Genomic DNA, 14,841 nt, shown 5'->3' with positions numbered 1-14,841 from the left:
GAAATGAATGAAGATTGTTAAAGTATCAGATCAGATTAGCTGCTATTTGGAGAATATTATGATTGCAATCAGTTTTCTTACTGCTATTCCAAATGTTAATTTAATTCATATTTAAAAGATAGATTGTTTATATACTAGCAGTGATGGAGGAGGATAGTATTAGTATGGAAGAAATGAAATGCAGAAAGTTAAAAATTGTTATCACTATACCATCTCCACTCCTAACTTTAACCGCACTTGGAAAAACAGCACATTTACTGGGTTATGTTTTATTTACATTTTCACTTTTTGTTTTGTTTTGTTTTTTATTAAGGATAGGTAGAAAGACTTAAAAGGACCATAGGGGGAAATGAATGTCTACAAAAGCATATATAATCCAAAAGTGGGAAAATGGGCTCCTGGAATAAGCAAGATTTAATTATTAATGAAAAGCACCACTTTGAAAGAATTTTTGAAGTCCAAAATCAGGTCATGGATACCAGAATCCATCAGTCTATCTTTTTTCTTTCCTTTTTTTAAATTTTAAGAGCAGAAATAGTCCAAAAAGAATGGAAGTCGACATTTTTACAAAGTCCTACATTACTGATAATGGCTTCCCATCTCATTTTTTAAAAGCTTTTTTCTTTCTTCTTCTTCTTTTTTTTTTTTAATATATAAACTCTTCTAGGGCAGGGCTTTGGTAATAAACACATACTGAGGAGTATTGGAGAATTACCATAATGTATAAATTAGATACAGTAAGTACATTTTTCTCAAGGATAAGAGAAATGAGGATGGTGTATATATTTTTTGCTTTTGTTTTCTTCCTGACTCCCTTGGTTTATTGGAAAGAACCAAACCTGTTTCTTCTACTTCTACTCTGTCTTCTACCTCTTTTATTCTCAACAGGTGAGTTTAAAGAATAAAAACAAGAGAGTTGTAAACTCTTCTCACTTCTTGAGCACAACAGTGTGTAGGGTTGGAAATGGCTAGATTAGGTATTAACGTCTAACTTTTGGTTTTTATTTTACTTTTCCTGGAAATATTATACCGTAAGAAATAAGTATATAAGAATAGACAGACTATATTTAAACTTTTATGTTTGTATTTTGTTTCACTTTAATTTTATGTTCATTTGTCCAACATAAATTTATTTTATACAGATTATCCCATTTTTTAAATAGCAGAAGTAAAATTTCAAATGTGGTATCTGTGTAAGTTTATAATAATTCTTTTCCTTACTATTAAAATTTTTTTTAAATGTGTTTCTTTTCAATGTTGTGTATCTAAAACCAACTTACCATATTATTTTTTCTTAATTTGCTAGGATTAAATTGATATTTTATTGTGTGCTTCACATGATAGGAATATAAGAGTTAATTTGGAGACTCAGGGATTTTTGTGAACTATGTTTTGCTTACAGTTCTGAATATTTAGTTTCTTTTGTAATAGGAATAATTCTAGGATGTGAATCTTATTCTAAATTGAGGGTTTTATAATTTTGCCCTTGAGTACTTGATATTGATAGCTTTTTAGATTTTCTATGAATTGCGGAGAAGGGTGGACCTTTTATACATTGGACTTTTGGTTAGAGGCCATGATTTTAAGTCCCAGGACTTTTCTTGTGTCCCAAACCGTGTACTGTATTTGTATTTAATCTAAGGCTTTTGTGCAAAAGTTTCAGCCTTAAAAAAATTTTTTTTCTTACTCAGAAGCAAATACGGTCGGACTTCTGTATTTGGGGGTTCCACATCTGTGGATTCAACCAAGCACAGATTAAAAAAAAAAAAAAATCCAAGGAAAAAATTCCAGAAAGTTCCAAAAAGCAAAACTTGAATTTGCTGGTACTCGCAAGTGTTTACATAGCATTTACATTGTATTAGGTATTATAAGTAATCTAGAGATGATTTGCAGTATATGGGAGGATGTGCTTAGGTTATATACAAATACTATACCCTTTTATATAAGGGACTTGAGCACCCACTATTTTGGTATCTGCCTTGGGTCCTAGAACCAATCCTGTGCAGATAACCGAGGGATGACTTTAATCACGCCTGATAATGGGATTGGGACCTCTAAAAATTTTATAACTTTTAGGAAATTGTATTGTTCCTTGAAGACAATTTCTTTAACCACTCTAAAATAGCATATATCCTCAAATGTTGGATGGTTAAATAAAGCTCTTTCAAGAATTTTTCAATCTTTGTACATTTTTATTCTTTAAATATGTTTAGATATAAATTATTTTCTGTACTGACAAAAAATTGAAAGCCAATTTACATATCTGACAAGATTCAAAACACTAGTTTATAACATATATATAATGTGTTTAAAAACAAATTAATCACAGAGTTTTGCCTTATTGACTGCAGTTACTAAAACTACAATGATATATCAAAAATGAGGTCTTGCCTCTTACATTTTTTTTCTTTTTCATGTTTTAAGCAGTCTGGACCAAAAGGAAAGGTAAGCTCAATATTGATGAAATTAGAGCATGGATACAGCAGTAAAATACCAGATTATTTATATGCCTTGAAAAAATGTCCATTGAATTAAGAGTTCATCGTTAAGTTTATTAATTATTTTAATAAAAAGGAAACATTAAGAGCACAACATGATACTTGACTTATGTGGGTAATATTTCACCACAATTCTCTCTCTCTCTCTCTCTCTCTATATATATATTTTCCATGAATGATTATTATATATTTATACTGATCTGTAACTACTTTCATTTTAAAAATAGAATATTTCAGGATCTTAGTAGTAAAATTGTTTTCAGTTACTTAATTTAAGTATTTCTTGTATTTTAGTGGTAATATTTTTGTTTTATACTTTAGTAGAGTGAGGGGAAAAATAGAAGTAGAATACCTTAAGCTTGGAGTTAAAACTCTAAACATCAAAAATTTGTGACAGAATTTTATGATCACTCTTTGTTCCCTTTGTAATAACACTGGCAAACACATCATCCTTTAGCAGAATTGTTGAATAATGTAAATAACATGGAAACAAGTTTTTAAGAACACATATTTCTTAGAATAGTGAAATGATTGTAGTTGTTCTAAATCAGATGCCCATAAGAATAGCTCCTCTCCTCAATGTTATGTATGTGGAAATTTTTTTGCATGTGCATATCTTTTTTTCTTGCTTCCATGAGTCTCAGGAACCTTTTATGAATTCTCCCCTCCCAAAACAGGTAAACAGCCCTTGTTTTAAACCAGTACTTTCATATCATTGGTGATGGTCAAAAGAAGGGACATTCTATAATTTTATTTAATTATGTAACTTTGACTCTATAATTTTGTTTAAAGGTATAGAGGAGGCAAAGAGGACAACTTGCAGTATTTTATAGAATGCTATATATTCCATCTTACTTCATGAACACCACGTTTCTGAACTAAAGATGATCCTGTCAGCAAAAGATTTAGGCATATTTTATAATTCTGAAATACTTCACACTTCTTACATGGTTTAAATGAATGGGTTGTGCAGATATTTTACTACCTTCCTCCTGGGAAAGAAAAATTATTTTTCTATTGTGTCTCTTTGAGTAAATTACTATTTCTTATCAGACATAGATGAGTCATTTTATTATATCTTTTGAATTTTTAATTCATAAGTGACTATATTTTGGGGAGAAGATCATTAATAAGATGTTTTTAATAAAATTGCTAAAGAATATACATTAAATAACTGTACAGTCACACGTGAACCAGACTGTTGTTTTATAGAAATAAACAGATTCTTTCCTTTATGTGTTAGTAGATAAAATATAGGCACTGTTATATTATCAGAATAGTATAAAGGTCTTAGATTATTCTCTTTCTCATAATAGCCTTGGTGGGTTTATACTGATTTTTTTCTACTGTTTTGGCTTCTTATGCATATTTCTGTTGTGGAAATTTATTCATTGATCCATTCAGCAAATATTTCAATGACTCTATGTGCCAGGCACTCTTCTAGGAGCAGACAAAAATCCCTACTCTCTTGGAGCTTATATTCCTGTTGGAATAATACTGGAATAGAAGTCAGAGATGTAGAATTAAGTAACCAGCATTACCAGTAGGCACATAACTTACTCTAAAATGGGGATAATGATATTTGTCCAATTTTAAAGGAGACTTGTGAAGAACAGAGATTTGTTCTGTTGTGAGATAATTATTTGAAACTGACATATACACTGTAAAGTTTGAAATTTCTGTAATAATAGGTGCTGAAATTCTTTGTCTTTTTGTACCAACGTTACCGCCAGGGGTAGGCGTGAAGCAGCAGCTACTTATAAAATATGTTATGATGAATACACTGGAGTGCTTTATTCAGCAGCTTAGTTACTGTTAGGTTCAATTTAGCCCATTAATCCTTTGGAATCTTACCTAAAATTATTTTATCTTTGTCAGAGATAAACTGAGAAGAACTTTTGTGTCAGTAGATTTTACTTTGTAAATTTTTTTTACGTAAGCCATTTTTCCTCCCTTATGAACAAAGCCACATCTTTTTTTCTGACCTTTGAGAAGTAATAGAAAATCTTTTATCTTTATCCCTTAACACATGAAGGACTGTAAATCTCTGAACTAAATGATTTCTTTAAAAGAGGATGGTTTATCTAATAAACAAAAGTTAGGTAGTTGTGGACGGTTAATCTTTTCCAGGTTTTTTCCCTTTGTACTGTATACTGGGCACAATGAGGTATATTTTAGGTTTAAAACCAAGCTGGAATAAAAATCAAACAACGATATTAAGGTCCAGAGCTTGCAAACTTAAAAAATTTGCTGCCATTTTTCTTTGTTGTGGGTGACTTTGACAACTTGAATGACTTGAATTCTTTTCTGACTCTTGGACAGTTGGGTTGTGAATATAGTGTATGTGGTAGCACCAGCAACCTAGAATGTTTAATCTGGTATTAGAGCTTTTTTTTTTCTCCTTAGATAAAGAGGATAAAAGTTGACCTGTTATGAAACTGAAGCACATAGTAATTTTCAAATTTAAAATTTTTAAAAATATTTTTATTATAAATAGTGTGTGCATATCGTAGAGAATTTTGAAACAACAAAAAGATACAAAGGTGAAAAGAATACAATAAAAGACATATATGAAATACTAGAAATGTTTACTTAAAGGGGGTGTTTGAAAAGACAAGTATTACAATGAAAGATTTTATAATCTTTAAAAAGCTCTTATAATCGAAAATTACATCATTAGGATCTTTCTGCGTTTCTTTCCAATATTCTTTTTCCTGTGTACTTTTAAACATACCTAATACATGCAGTCATAATAAAAGTACAGCTGCATATTCTGAGTTTTCACCTAACAGTATGTCCTAGCCTTTTTCCCTGTTAAGTTGGCTTCTAAGAATAATTTGTAATGATTACATAATAGCTTGTCCTGCAGATATACATAATTTATTTACCCATTAGTCTATTTCTTGTTGTCTTTCACCGTTGTATATGACAGCGGTCCCCAACCTTTTTGGTACCAGGGACCGGTTTCATGGAAGACAATCTTTCCATGGAAGTGGTGGCAGGGGATAGTTCAGGCGGTAATGCGAGCGATGGGGAGCGATGGGGAGCGGCACATGAAGCTTCGCTCGCTCACCTGCCGTCACCTCCTGCTGTGCGGCCCAGTTCCCAACAGGCCGCGGACCGGTAGGGGTCCACAGCCCAGGGATTGGGGACCCCTGGTATATGACACATTGATGAACAACTTTGTATGTAAATCTCTAAGTGCATCTCTTAAGATAAATCTCTGGGAAAGGATTCTTTGGGGGGCTAGGTTACAGATGTTCTTAATGCTCTTGATAGGTATTGCGAAATTGTTTTGCAGACAGGTGGTACCAATTTATATTAGAATTATAAATTGGTGTCTCAAGGTATCTGAAAATAAAATTATATTCAGATGGTACTGCCTTCCTTAGAATTATGAGAGTCATCTGAAACCTTAGATATAATAAGAGTATAGCAAGATGATAGACTACAAGACTAATAATATTAATAATTTTTTATTCACTCTGATCAATTGCAGTATATATTGGAAAGACCAAAATTTCATTCACAGTAGCAACTAAAATTAAATACTCAGTAATAAAATTAATGATGTGTAGATCCTTTATAAATATATCTAAGGAACCTGATCTGAGGCATATATTAGGTTCCTGTTTGGTTATTTGATATCAGTGCTCCTTAAACTAAACTTAATGCAGTTTTAGTCAGAAATCTTGGTGACTTTGTTATTTTAGGAAATTTGACCAATTGATTCTAAAGTTTATTTAGGAGAGTAAATATTTGAGAAGAGTAAGAGACTTACTTTATAAAAAGAAGAAATGAGTGGGGGAAGAGAAGAATGACATGTCTTGCCACATAATAAAGCATACTGTGAAGAAAAACAGTGATTGGATATGGAAACATTGGAAAAAAGCCTAGAAAGTAGAACGGTAAACAGACTAGAGAATCCAAGTATATTCAGTTTCCAGCTAACCTGTCTAATCAATAAATGTATAGTTTACAGTGCCTGAATTATGGTATTTGCACATAGACTAATATTTTAAATTACTTTTTGGTGGCTCTGCATGGTGGCCAATGGTTCCGTTTTGACATTACCACCCTTGTTCAGCATGATTGTACAATTATTTGACCTGATAAATACACTTCTAATTACGTACTGCCTCTTAGTTATACACATTTATTACTGCCAAATATTTATCAAGTGCCTGCTCTGTTCTAGGTGTAAGGATACAGTGACGAACAAAACAAACAAGATTTCTGCTCTCCTGTAGTTTACATTTTGATGGGCAATAATTGATAATGAACAAGTAAAACACCCAAAAATAAGTTCTATGTAAAAAAGTATAATTGGATGATGTGGTATAGAGTGACAGTATGGTTTCTTTAGATGTTCAGAGAGGCACTCAACTATGAAGCTGACGTTTAAGCAAGGACTGAATGCAGAGTCAGCCCTACAGTGATCATAGAGATGGCTTTTCCTCATAGGGAGGAGGTGGTGCTGAGATATTAATGCTGGAGTGAGTTTGGCATGTTCAAAGAACAGAAAGGAGGACTGCGGGGTGGGTTTGGTTAAGGTCAGCTAGGGCCCCCAGATCATAAAAGGCTTTCTGTAAGATGATCTGAAGAGTTTGGGTTTTATGTGGTGCACTCACTGGAAGCTTTCAGGGCATTTTAGGTAGCGAAGTGTTATTACCTGATAAATCTTTGAGATTAAAAAAAAAAAATCTTTTGTATATGATTTATAATTTGGCACAATTAAAAACTTAAGTCAGTGGCATTCAATTAAGGCTAAGCGTGTTTTACTTACCAAATAGAGATATGCTACAAAAGAAAATCAGTAATAATCTGTGACTATTCAAAACTATCTCAGCAAAATCTAGGAATTGGAGAGGTAGAAAGGCAGAAGTAAAAGGTATCTTAAGGCCTTTTTTTTTGGAAGCGGGACTGAATGGGGTAGGATGGGTAAGTAAAAGGATTTTAAAGATCTTATCCCCTTAGGGATGATGCAGGAGAATATCTTGTTTGAGGAAATAGTTGGAATCTTGAGAACATGTTAATGAACAAAATATGCAATTGGAATAAGGGTTGAGAGAAGGAAGGTAACTATTTGTTAAATTAACCAGGGGAGGAAAAACAAATGAAAGGTAATTGTGCAAATCAGTAAAAATAGGGGAAAAGAGTGAAAATAAACAAATAGAAATATAGAAAACAACTAATACAGTAAGATGAAAGGAACGCATGGAGTTTATCAGCTGCAATAATGATTGTGATCAGGTCGAATATATTTAATAAGAGACAAACTGGTTGAATTAAACCCAGCTATATCATGTTGTTTACCAGAATCAGATATTTATAAAATAACAATTTGTAAGTAAAGGGGTCTCTTGACTTTTAGAGTCAAAAGAAATGCAAACAAAAGGAAAGCATGAGTAGAATTTTAGCAACAAATGAGATAGAATTAAGGATTAGAAGCACTAAATAGTATAACGGAGCACATTTTATAATGGAGACACTCTGTGAGAGTATAACAACGAACTGTATAAAGCTCCCCTAAAATATCTAAAATGCAAGAAGTTCTTGGTTAGAGTACAACTTCGGGAGATTTTAATACATCTCTTCAAAAATTAGATTACAGTTTAAACATGAATTTGGAATAATGCATTTTCATGAAAAATGAACACATTTAATTTATTTTATAGGAATTTACATCTTTTGAGATCAGTTAGAGCAATGGAATGATTTATAAAATGAGTTTCAAAACCAACTTAAAAAAAAAAAAAAAACAGCACTCAGATCCTGGTTTCTAATACCACTCTAATAAAAGAAACATGGAGAAACGGCTGATTCTAGGGATGGGTTAGGGAAAACACAAAATGACCCTAGAGTATCTTGTAGTATCAGAATCCAAACAGGTATTCAAAAAACAAAGGGGTACTTGCTTCAGCAGCACATATACTAAAATTGGAACAATACAGAGATTTTCACGGCCCTTGTATAAGGACGACATGCAGATTGGCAAAGCATTCCATATTTCTGTAAATTTTATGTATGTTTTATCAGAATTTTTTAAAAAAAGAATGAGTTCACATGAAAGGAACACAGGAACCAACTGAAAGAGCTCCCAAGGGCCAAAACTGAAACAATTGGATTATAACCTAATGTATAAAATAAATATCCATGAGTCATACTGGTATAAATGATTGAATAAGTGATTTATTTATTGAACTATCCTAGGGTTTTTATAAGCTGCATAAAATGAATTGGGGGAAATTGACAAGTGTTTATACAGAAGGATTCCAAATAATATGTGTAGGTAGTTCCCTCTTCAGGAAGTAGAGTTTAACTACCCCTGCCCCTCTTGTGGGCTGGGCTGATTGGACTTGCTTCCAAATAGAATGTCGAAAGGGAAAATAACTTTGGAGTGGAGAAACCTGGCAAACACTACTTTAGCCAGATGATCAAGGTAACCTCACTAGTGATGTAAATCATTGATACCATGTAACCCCTGATATGATGGGATGAGATGGGCACTGTCCACCAAACCTACAACCTCAGTCTAATCATGAGAAAAACATCAGACAAACCCACATTGTGGGGCATTCTACAAAATAACTAACCAGTCTCTTCCAAAGTGTCAAGGTCATGAAAAACAGTGGGAAACAAAACAGTCTGGGAAACAAAAAAGAGACTAAGGAGACATGATGACTAAATGCGGTGGATCCTAGATTGGATTCTGGAACAAACAGGATATTAGTGGAATAGCTGGTGAAGTTCAAATAAAGCCTGGCATGTAGTTAATAGCAGTGTACAAATGTTGATTTCTTTTTTTGACATATGTATGAGGGTAATGAAGGTGTTAACGTTAAGAAAAACTGGGTAAGAGATATAAGAGGATTCTGAATTGTCTTTTCAAGTCTTCAGCAAATCTAAAATTATTCTAAAATAAAATTTATTAAAAAAAAAAAAAAGGCTTACAGGTCTGAAGCCTGTCTAACCTTTAATAAGGATTCTGATGTTATTTAAAGAGGTCTGCACAGAAGGAAAAAAAAGCTCTCCAGTTCATTTTATGCTGCTTGTAAAAACGTTGGGTCCATGAAGTGAGGTTTTCTCTAAAACTTCTATACAGAACACAAACCCTCAGAAGCAAAAAAAAAAAAATGCTCCCGCTTGGTAGAAGACAGAAGATAGGGACACTTCTCTGTTTCTGCTTGGTTTGAGGTAGGAAAGAAAATCCACCGGGATATTAAATTCTAGCCTTAAGCATCATACTAGTTTGGAGTTTGAGATTTTAGTGTCTGTAGAGTGATGGTTCTCTCAAATTAAGAAATTAACATGAAATTTCATTTTTGATCACCGAACGAAGTTTCTTTTAAAAACTAAGTTTTAAAGAACACAAGATTATAGCTAGAAAGTTCTTTTAATTCTCTTATTAAACAAATACTACTTTTATTCTGAAATTCTTGTATTCTTGTATTAAACTTAAGGTATGCTTTTATTTCTGTAATTTACTCATTATAATACATTTTTTAAAACAATCTGCTCTGTATAGGGAAAGATGTAGTAAATACTGGGTACAGAATGGCCATAAGGTTTGGAAATGTTGGCAAATATACATAATTTTTAACGTTACATTACAATACATGATAGGCCATGGATGTTACATGATATATTCAGTGCATTGTTTGTTCCTCATCAGCAGTGCATGGTTCAGTGCACTGTGTCAAACAGCAAAGAGCAGCGTGAATTACTGCAGCATTTTCAGAAATCCCTGCACATCTATGATATGTTGTCTCCAATGATTTATGCCAGTTATTACTGAATAAACCTGTGTTTATAGCATACCCCAGAGTAAGTAATTAAGCAGACAAAAATCCAAAATATGTATTTCAGATTTTGTGGCCACTCTGTCAAATTGTTTTGCTTGTGGATAATCCTTAGTATTTAAGAATACCTACTGTTTCTGTTGTCCACTATTTTAAAAATATATAATGCATAGAGGTTTTGTAGTCTAATATAATTGCATCATCATATTTTGCTTCAGATTTATTGACTCGGTTGCATTTTATAGTTGGTATCTTTACTTTTCCAGTGTAGAGTTATAAAAATTAGAGATTAAAAAATTGTTTGTTTTAAAGATAAGACTATGTTATATCGTTTTTAGTGGGAGCATGTGTGATACATAAAAACATGCATTTTATTTAAAGCTTAATGTAGTTAGGAGCCGAAAACCTACCTTATTTTTAATAACACTAGTACCACTATCTCTAAGGCAAATTCTCATCTTCACAACTCATATCCTCACGAATCTTAAAATTTTGACAGTATGGGAATTACCCAGTTGTACCAAATGCTGCTCAGTAATAATAATTGAAATGGTGAAAACACCGTTACTCATCAATATTGATGCAGGTTGCCAAGATTCAGATTCTGGTGTTGGTATTTAATAGTTGTGTGACCATGGGCAAGTTAATTAACCTCATTGTGCCTCAGTTTCCTCATCTGTAAAGTGCTAACAATAGTATATACTTTGTAAGGTTATTGTGACGATTAAAGTAATTAATAGATACAAAGCACTTAGAACAGTACCTGGCACATGATGCTCACTATTTGCTAACCGCTGTCACAGATACACTCCTGTCACTACTCTTATTAGTTTCTTCTTGTGTCATTTTCATGTTTTGTTTTCAATTTAGGTGCTCTGACTTTTACAGTGTAAGAATATGAAATCCTTACAGGAAAATTCCTTTAGGATTTTTGTTTAATTAATTAATTTAATTAATTATATTGCCCTGTGATAAGTATTGATCATTCGGGTGAATGCGTTTACATATAACAGAATAACCTCCTTTAATTCCCCTGTTAAATAAAATGGAAATATTTTTAGAAGCTTTTGTTTAGGATGGGAAGGTAGCTATTGTAGCTCCCTGGTTTATTGCGTTTTTTTGCAAACCTCCTTCTTTAATGCTTTTATCCCACAATTAGCTATAGGTTTTTTGCTTTTCTCCCAAACTAGTGTATATTTGGACTTCTGTAGTGTTTTAGGATCCTTATTTACTAAGGATTCCTGTTCAGAATTCTGAAAATTGGTTAGGTGTGAAGTCTGACAATGTAATATATTTTTTAAAGTATAATTATACCCCCATAATGTAGTCATATTATAAGACTAAAATACTTATTTCATGATTTCTAGTTTTGTACATAACATTTTTTGTACTGCTTTTGGAATTATCCTCAAGGACAAGATCTTACTCACTCTTTATTCATTGATCTTTAAACAACTAGAAACATGTACAGCAAAATTGGGCAAGTTGAGTATTTATTATAAGCTGACTAACTTTTTTTATTCCAAAAATGCATGTGACAATGAAATATTAGGAGTTTTTTAAAAGTTTTTTTTAACAGATTATGAAGGCAGTTCCAAAAGAAAAAGTCTAAAGTTTTGTGTATTGGGGGAATAAATATATAACTTTCCAAAGTGACTACTTTGAAAGGACAAATACTTGTATTTATTTATTAAATATTTGTTTGAAAGACTGCCTGCTGTCAGCTTTCATAGATTGACAGTTTAAATAAAATATAGTCACTGCCCTTAGGGATCTTATAGTGCATTAAGGTTTACTATATTTGGGTAATATAGTGTTACTATTTTATAGTACCACTTTTTATATGACAAACAAGCTATGATTTGCTTTTGATAAACATATTTTAAGTATTCCCTCTACTTTTTCATTTTAAAAATATTTTTTTCTCTTAGACTGAAACTATATAAATTTCCTTTTCTAGGAAAGAATACCCACCTCATGTCCAAAAATTTGAAAGTAATCCTGTAAGGTTAAGTCGGCCCCAAGGTGGTGGTAAGTGTGCAGTTTTTTTGTTACACCCGTGAAGGGTTTTGAGTAGTTGTAAGAAAGGTAGAATAGGAGTATGGTACCAGTTTTAGAATAGTCCCAGGTATAATAGAAATATATAGACCCATTTTTTTATAACTGATTTGAGAATTTGTTATAATTGTGACCTGAAATCATTGGGGAATGATTCAAGGAGTGCACATTCAGGTGATTATAGTTGGAAATCTTTTTGATTATATTAGCATTGTTGTTAAACTCAGGATCCAAATATTAACTCTAGATGGGTTATAGCTTCAAAATTGTGTTTTGTTGCACTTTGTTATAATCTTCCATTATGTGATTTTCTTGATTAAAATGGTTTTGATCCTAAAATTTAGAATACATTAGGCACTGAATTAAAAAGAGTCCATACCTGGTAAAACTGTGCTAATAGTAGATGTTGGAAAATTATTGTAAGTAGAAGTTTATATTTGCATTGAAATACTTTTTAATACAGTGATATATTAAGCAAAAATAAAATAAGAGCAGATAGCATTTATGAAAAATGTTTCACCATCAAATTGATGTTCATTATCTAGAATACAGATTCTTAATCTGTGTGTCCATCTTGTTTGTCCCAGGCCTTTGCTTGTTTATTTATTCATTTTTTGACTTTTTAAAAAAATTATAGTTGATTTACAATATTATATTAGTTTCAGATGTACAGCATTGTGATTCAGTATTTGTACAGGTTATTCTTTATTAAGTTATTACAAGATAATGGCTGTAATTCCCTGTGCTATGGAATATATCCTTGTTGCTTGTATATTTTATGAATAGTAGTTTGTATCTCTTAATCCCATAGGCCTTTGCTTATTTAAATAGCACTAGGGACTCTTATTATCCAAAATCTAATGATTTTAAGCAGCTCCAGTGGGTAAGACTCCGCGCTCCCAGTGCAGGGGCCCGGGTTCGATCCCTGGTCACGGAACTAGATCCCACATGCATGCCACGACTAAAGAGTTTACGTGCCACAACTAAGAGTCCACGTGCCGCAACTAAGAAGTCCGCATACCACAACTAAAGATCCTGCATGCTGCAACTAAGACCCGGCGCTGCATAAATAGATAGATAGATAGATAGATAGATAGATAGATAGATAGATAGCAGCTAGGTTTTCCTGACTGCCAACAGTTTTTTTTTTTTTTCTTTTTTTGAAGCACCTATATTCTTCTTCTAGTTTGGGTGAAAATCTTTTATGCATATATTGAACATATCCTATTTTATAAAGAGAATATTCTAAACTTAGCTTCATCCTTTCTTAACAACTTTGCAGTTATGAATGTGAATTATTATACTTCGCAATGCATAGTTCTGTTCACTGAGTTTATTAGGTGTAGCAATAATGACTAGCCTCTTTAACATTCATACCTTAAACTTTTATTGAATTCTTAATCTGCCCTAGATGCTGAGTCAGATGCTTTACATTCATTATTTGTTTTTATCGTGGCTCCCTACCCAAGATCTCAATAAGCTAAATTCAACTTTACCTACATTTTGTACAGAGGAGGAAATTGAGGCTCGGAGGGATTACACAACTTGCTCAAGGACACAGACTAGTATTGGAATCCGGGTCTATTTAATGCTAAAGGCCATGCATTCTCTTAACCACTGTGCTTTACTATTTTCTCCTTAGATCAGAAAGAAACTTACTCCTAATCCTCAGGGAAGAACTGCACAATAGGTACTATTATCATTCCCCTTACACAGATGCATTTCAGGAAGTTAAGTGATTTGGCCCATTATATGGTTTTAGATACCAATCGGCCCCAGACTTTTTTGAAAAATTTTTTGTTTATTCAATAACATTCATTAAGTAGATAAGAGTAACCTTTTTTTAAGAAAAACTTTTTATTTTGAAATCATTTTAGACTACTGAAAAGTTACTAAAATAGGACTCATTTACCCTTTACCCGTAGCTGCTCCTAATGTTAACATGTTACAATCACGGTACATTTACAAAACTAAGAAACTGGCATCGGTATAACATTCTTAACTAAGCAACAGACATTGCTCTCATTTCACCAGTTTTTCACTGGTAACTTTTTTCTGTTCTAAGATCTAGTTTGGGATCTTACATTGCATTTGTTTGTCACATCTCCTAAGTTTCCTTGACAATTTTGAAGAGTAATGGACAGTTACTTCATAGAATACCTTTCTGTTTGGAAGTTTGTATGATGTTATCTTATGATTAGATTGAGGCTATGCATTTTTGGCAAGACTTTCATGAAAGTGATGTTGTGTCTTTTTCTACACATTATATCAGGGGTTGTATGATGTTGATTTGTCTTACTGCTGGTGATGTTAAACGTGATATCTTGGTTAGGTGGTTTCTGCTGGGTTTCTCCACTGTAAAATTATTTTTTTTCCCTTTGTACTTAATAAAGATCTTGGGAGAGATACTCTAACACTATGCAGATACCCTCTTTTTCCTCAAAATTGCACCCACTGATTTTGCATCTCTTGGTGGATCTTGC

The 14,841-nt window shown here is 32.6% G+C and overlaps 1 protein-coding gene and 1 non-coding gene across 12 annotated transcripts in view; both read left to right on the top strand.

The window, feature by feature from the left end:
* Positions 1-14,841, top strand: part of SENP6 (SUMO specific peptidase 6) — a 106,680-nt gene that overhangs the window by 39,575 nt on the left and 52,264 nt on the right. For 6 of the 11 annotated variants that reach the window (XM_057527556.1, XM_057527552.1, XM_057527559.1 and 3 more), the window contains 2 exons: positions 2,425-2,445; positions 12,261-12,331. The exons of 1 other annotated variant lie outside the window; for it this stretch is intronic. In XM_057527556.1, coding sequence (XP_057383539.1) covers positions 2,425-2,445; positions 12,261-12,331 — 92 coding nt within the window. Of the gene's footprint in view, positions 1-2,424; positions 2,446-12,260; positions 12,332-14,841 lie in introns of those variants that run through there. 4 more of the 11 variants (XM_057527553.1, XM_057527555.1, XM_007167990.2 and 1 more) reach the window with 4 other exon arrangements.
* Positions 8,409-8,512, top strand: LOC114236097 (U6 spliceosomal RNA). The gene has a single exon (XR_003622125.1). It is a non-coding gene; the product is annotated as a U6 spliceosomal RNA (small nuclear RNA).

The sequence above is a fragment of the Balaenoptera acutorostrata genome, chromosome 14 (assembly GCF_949987535.1).
Source record: "Balaenoptera acutorostrata chromosome 14, mBalAcu1.1, whole genome shotgun sequence".
Lineage (NCBI taxonomy): Eukaryota > Metazoa > Chordata > Mammalia > Artiodactyla > Balaenopteridae > Balaenoptera > Balaenoptera acutorostrata.
This window is presented reverse-complemented; position numbering and strand designations above follow the sequence as displayed.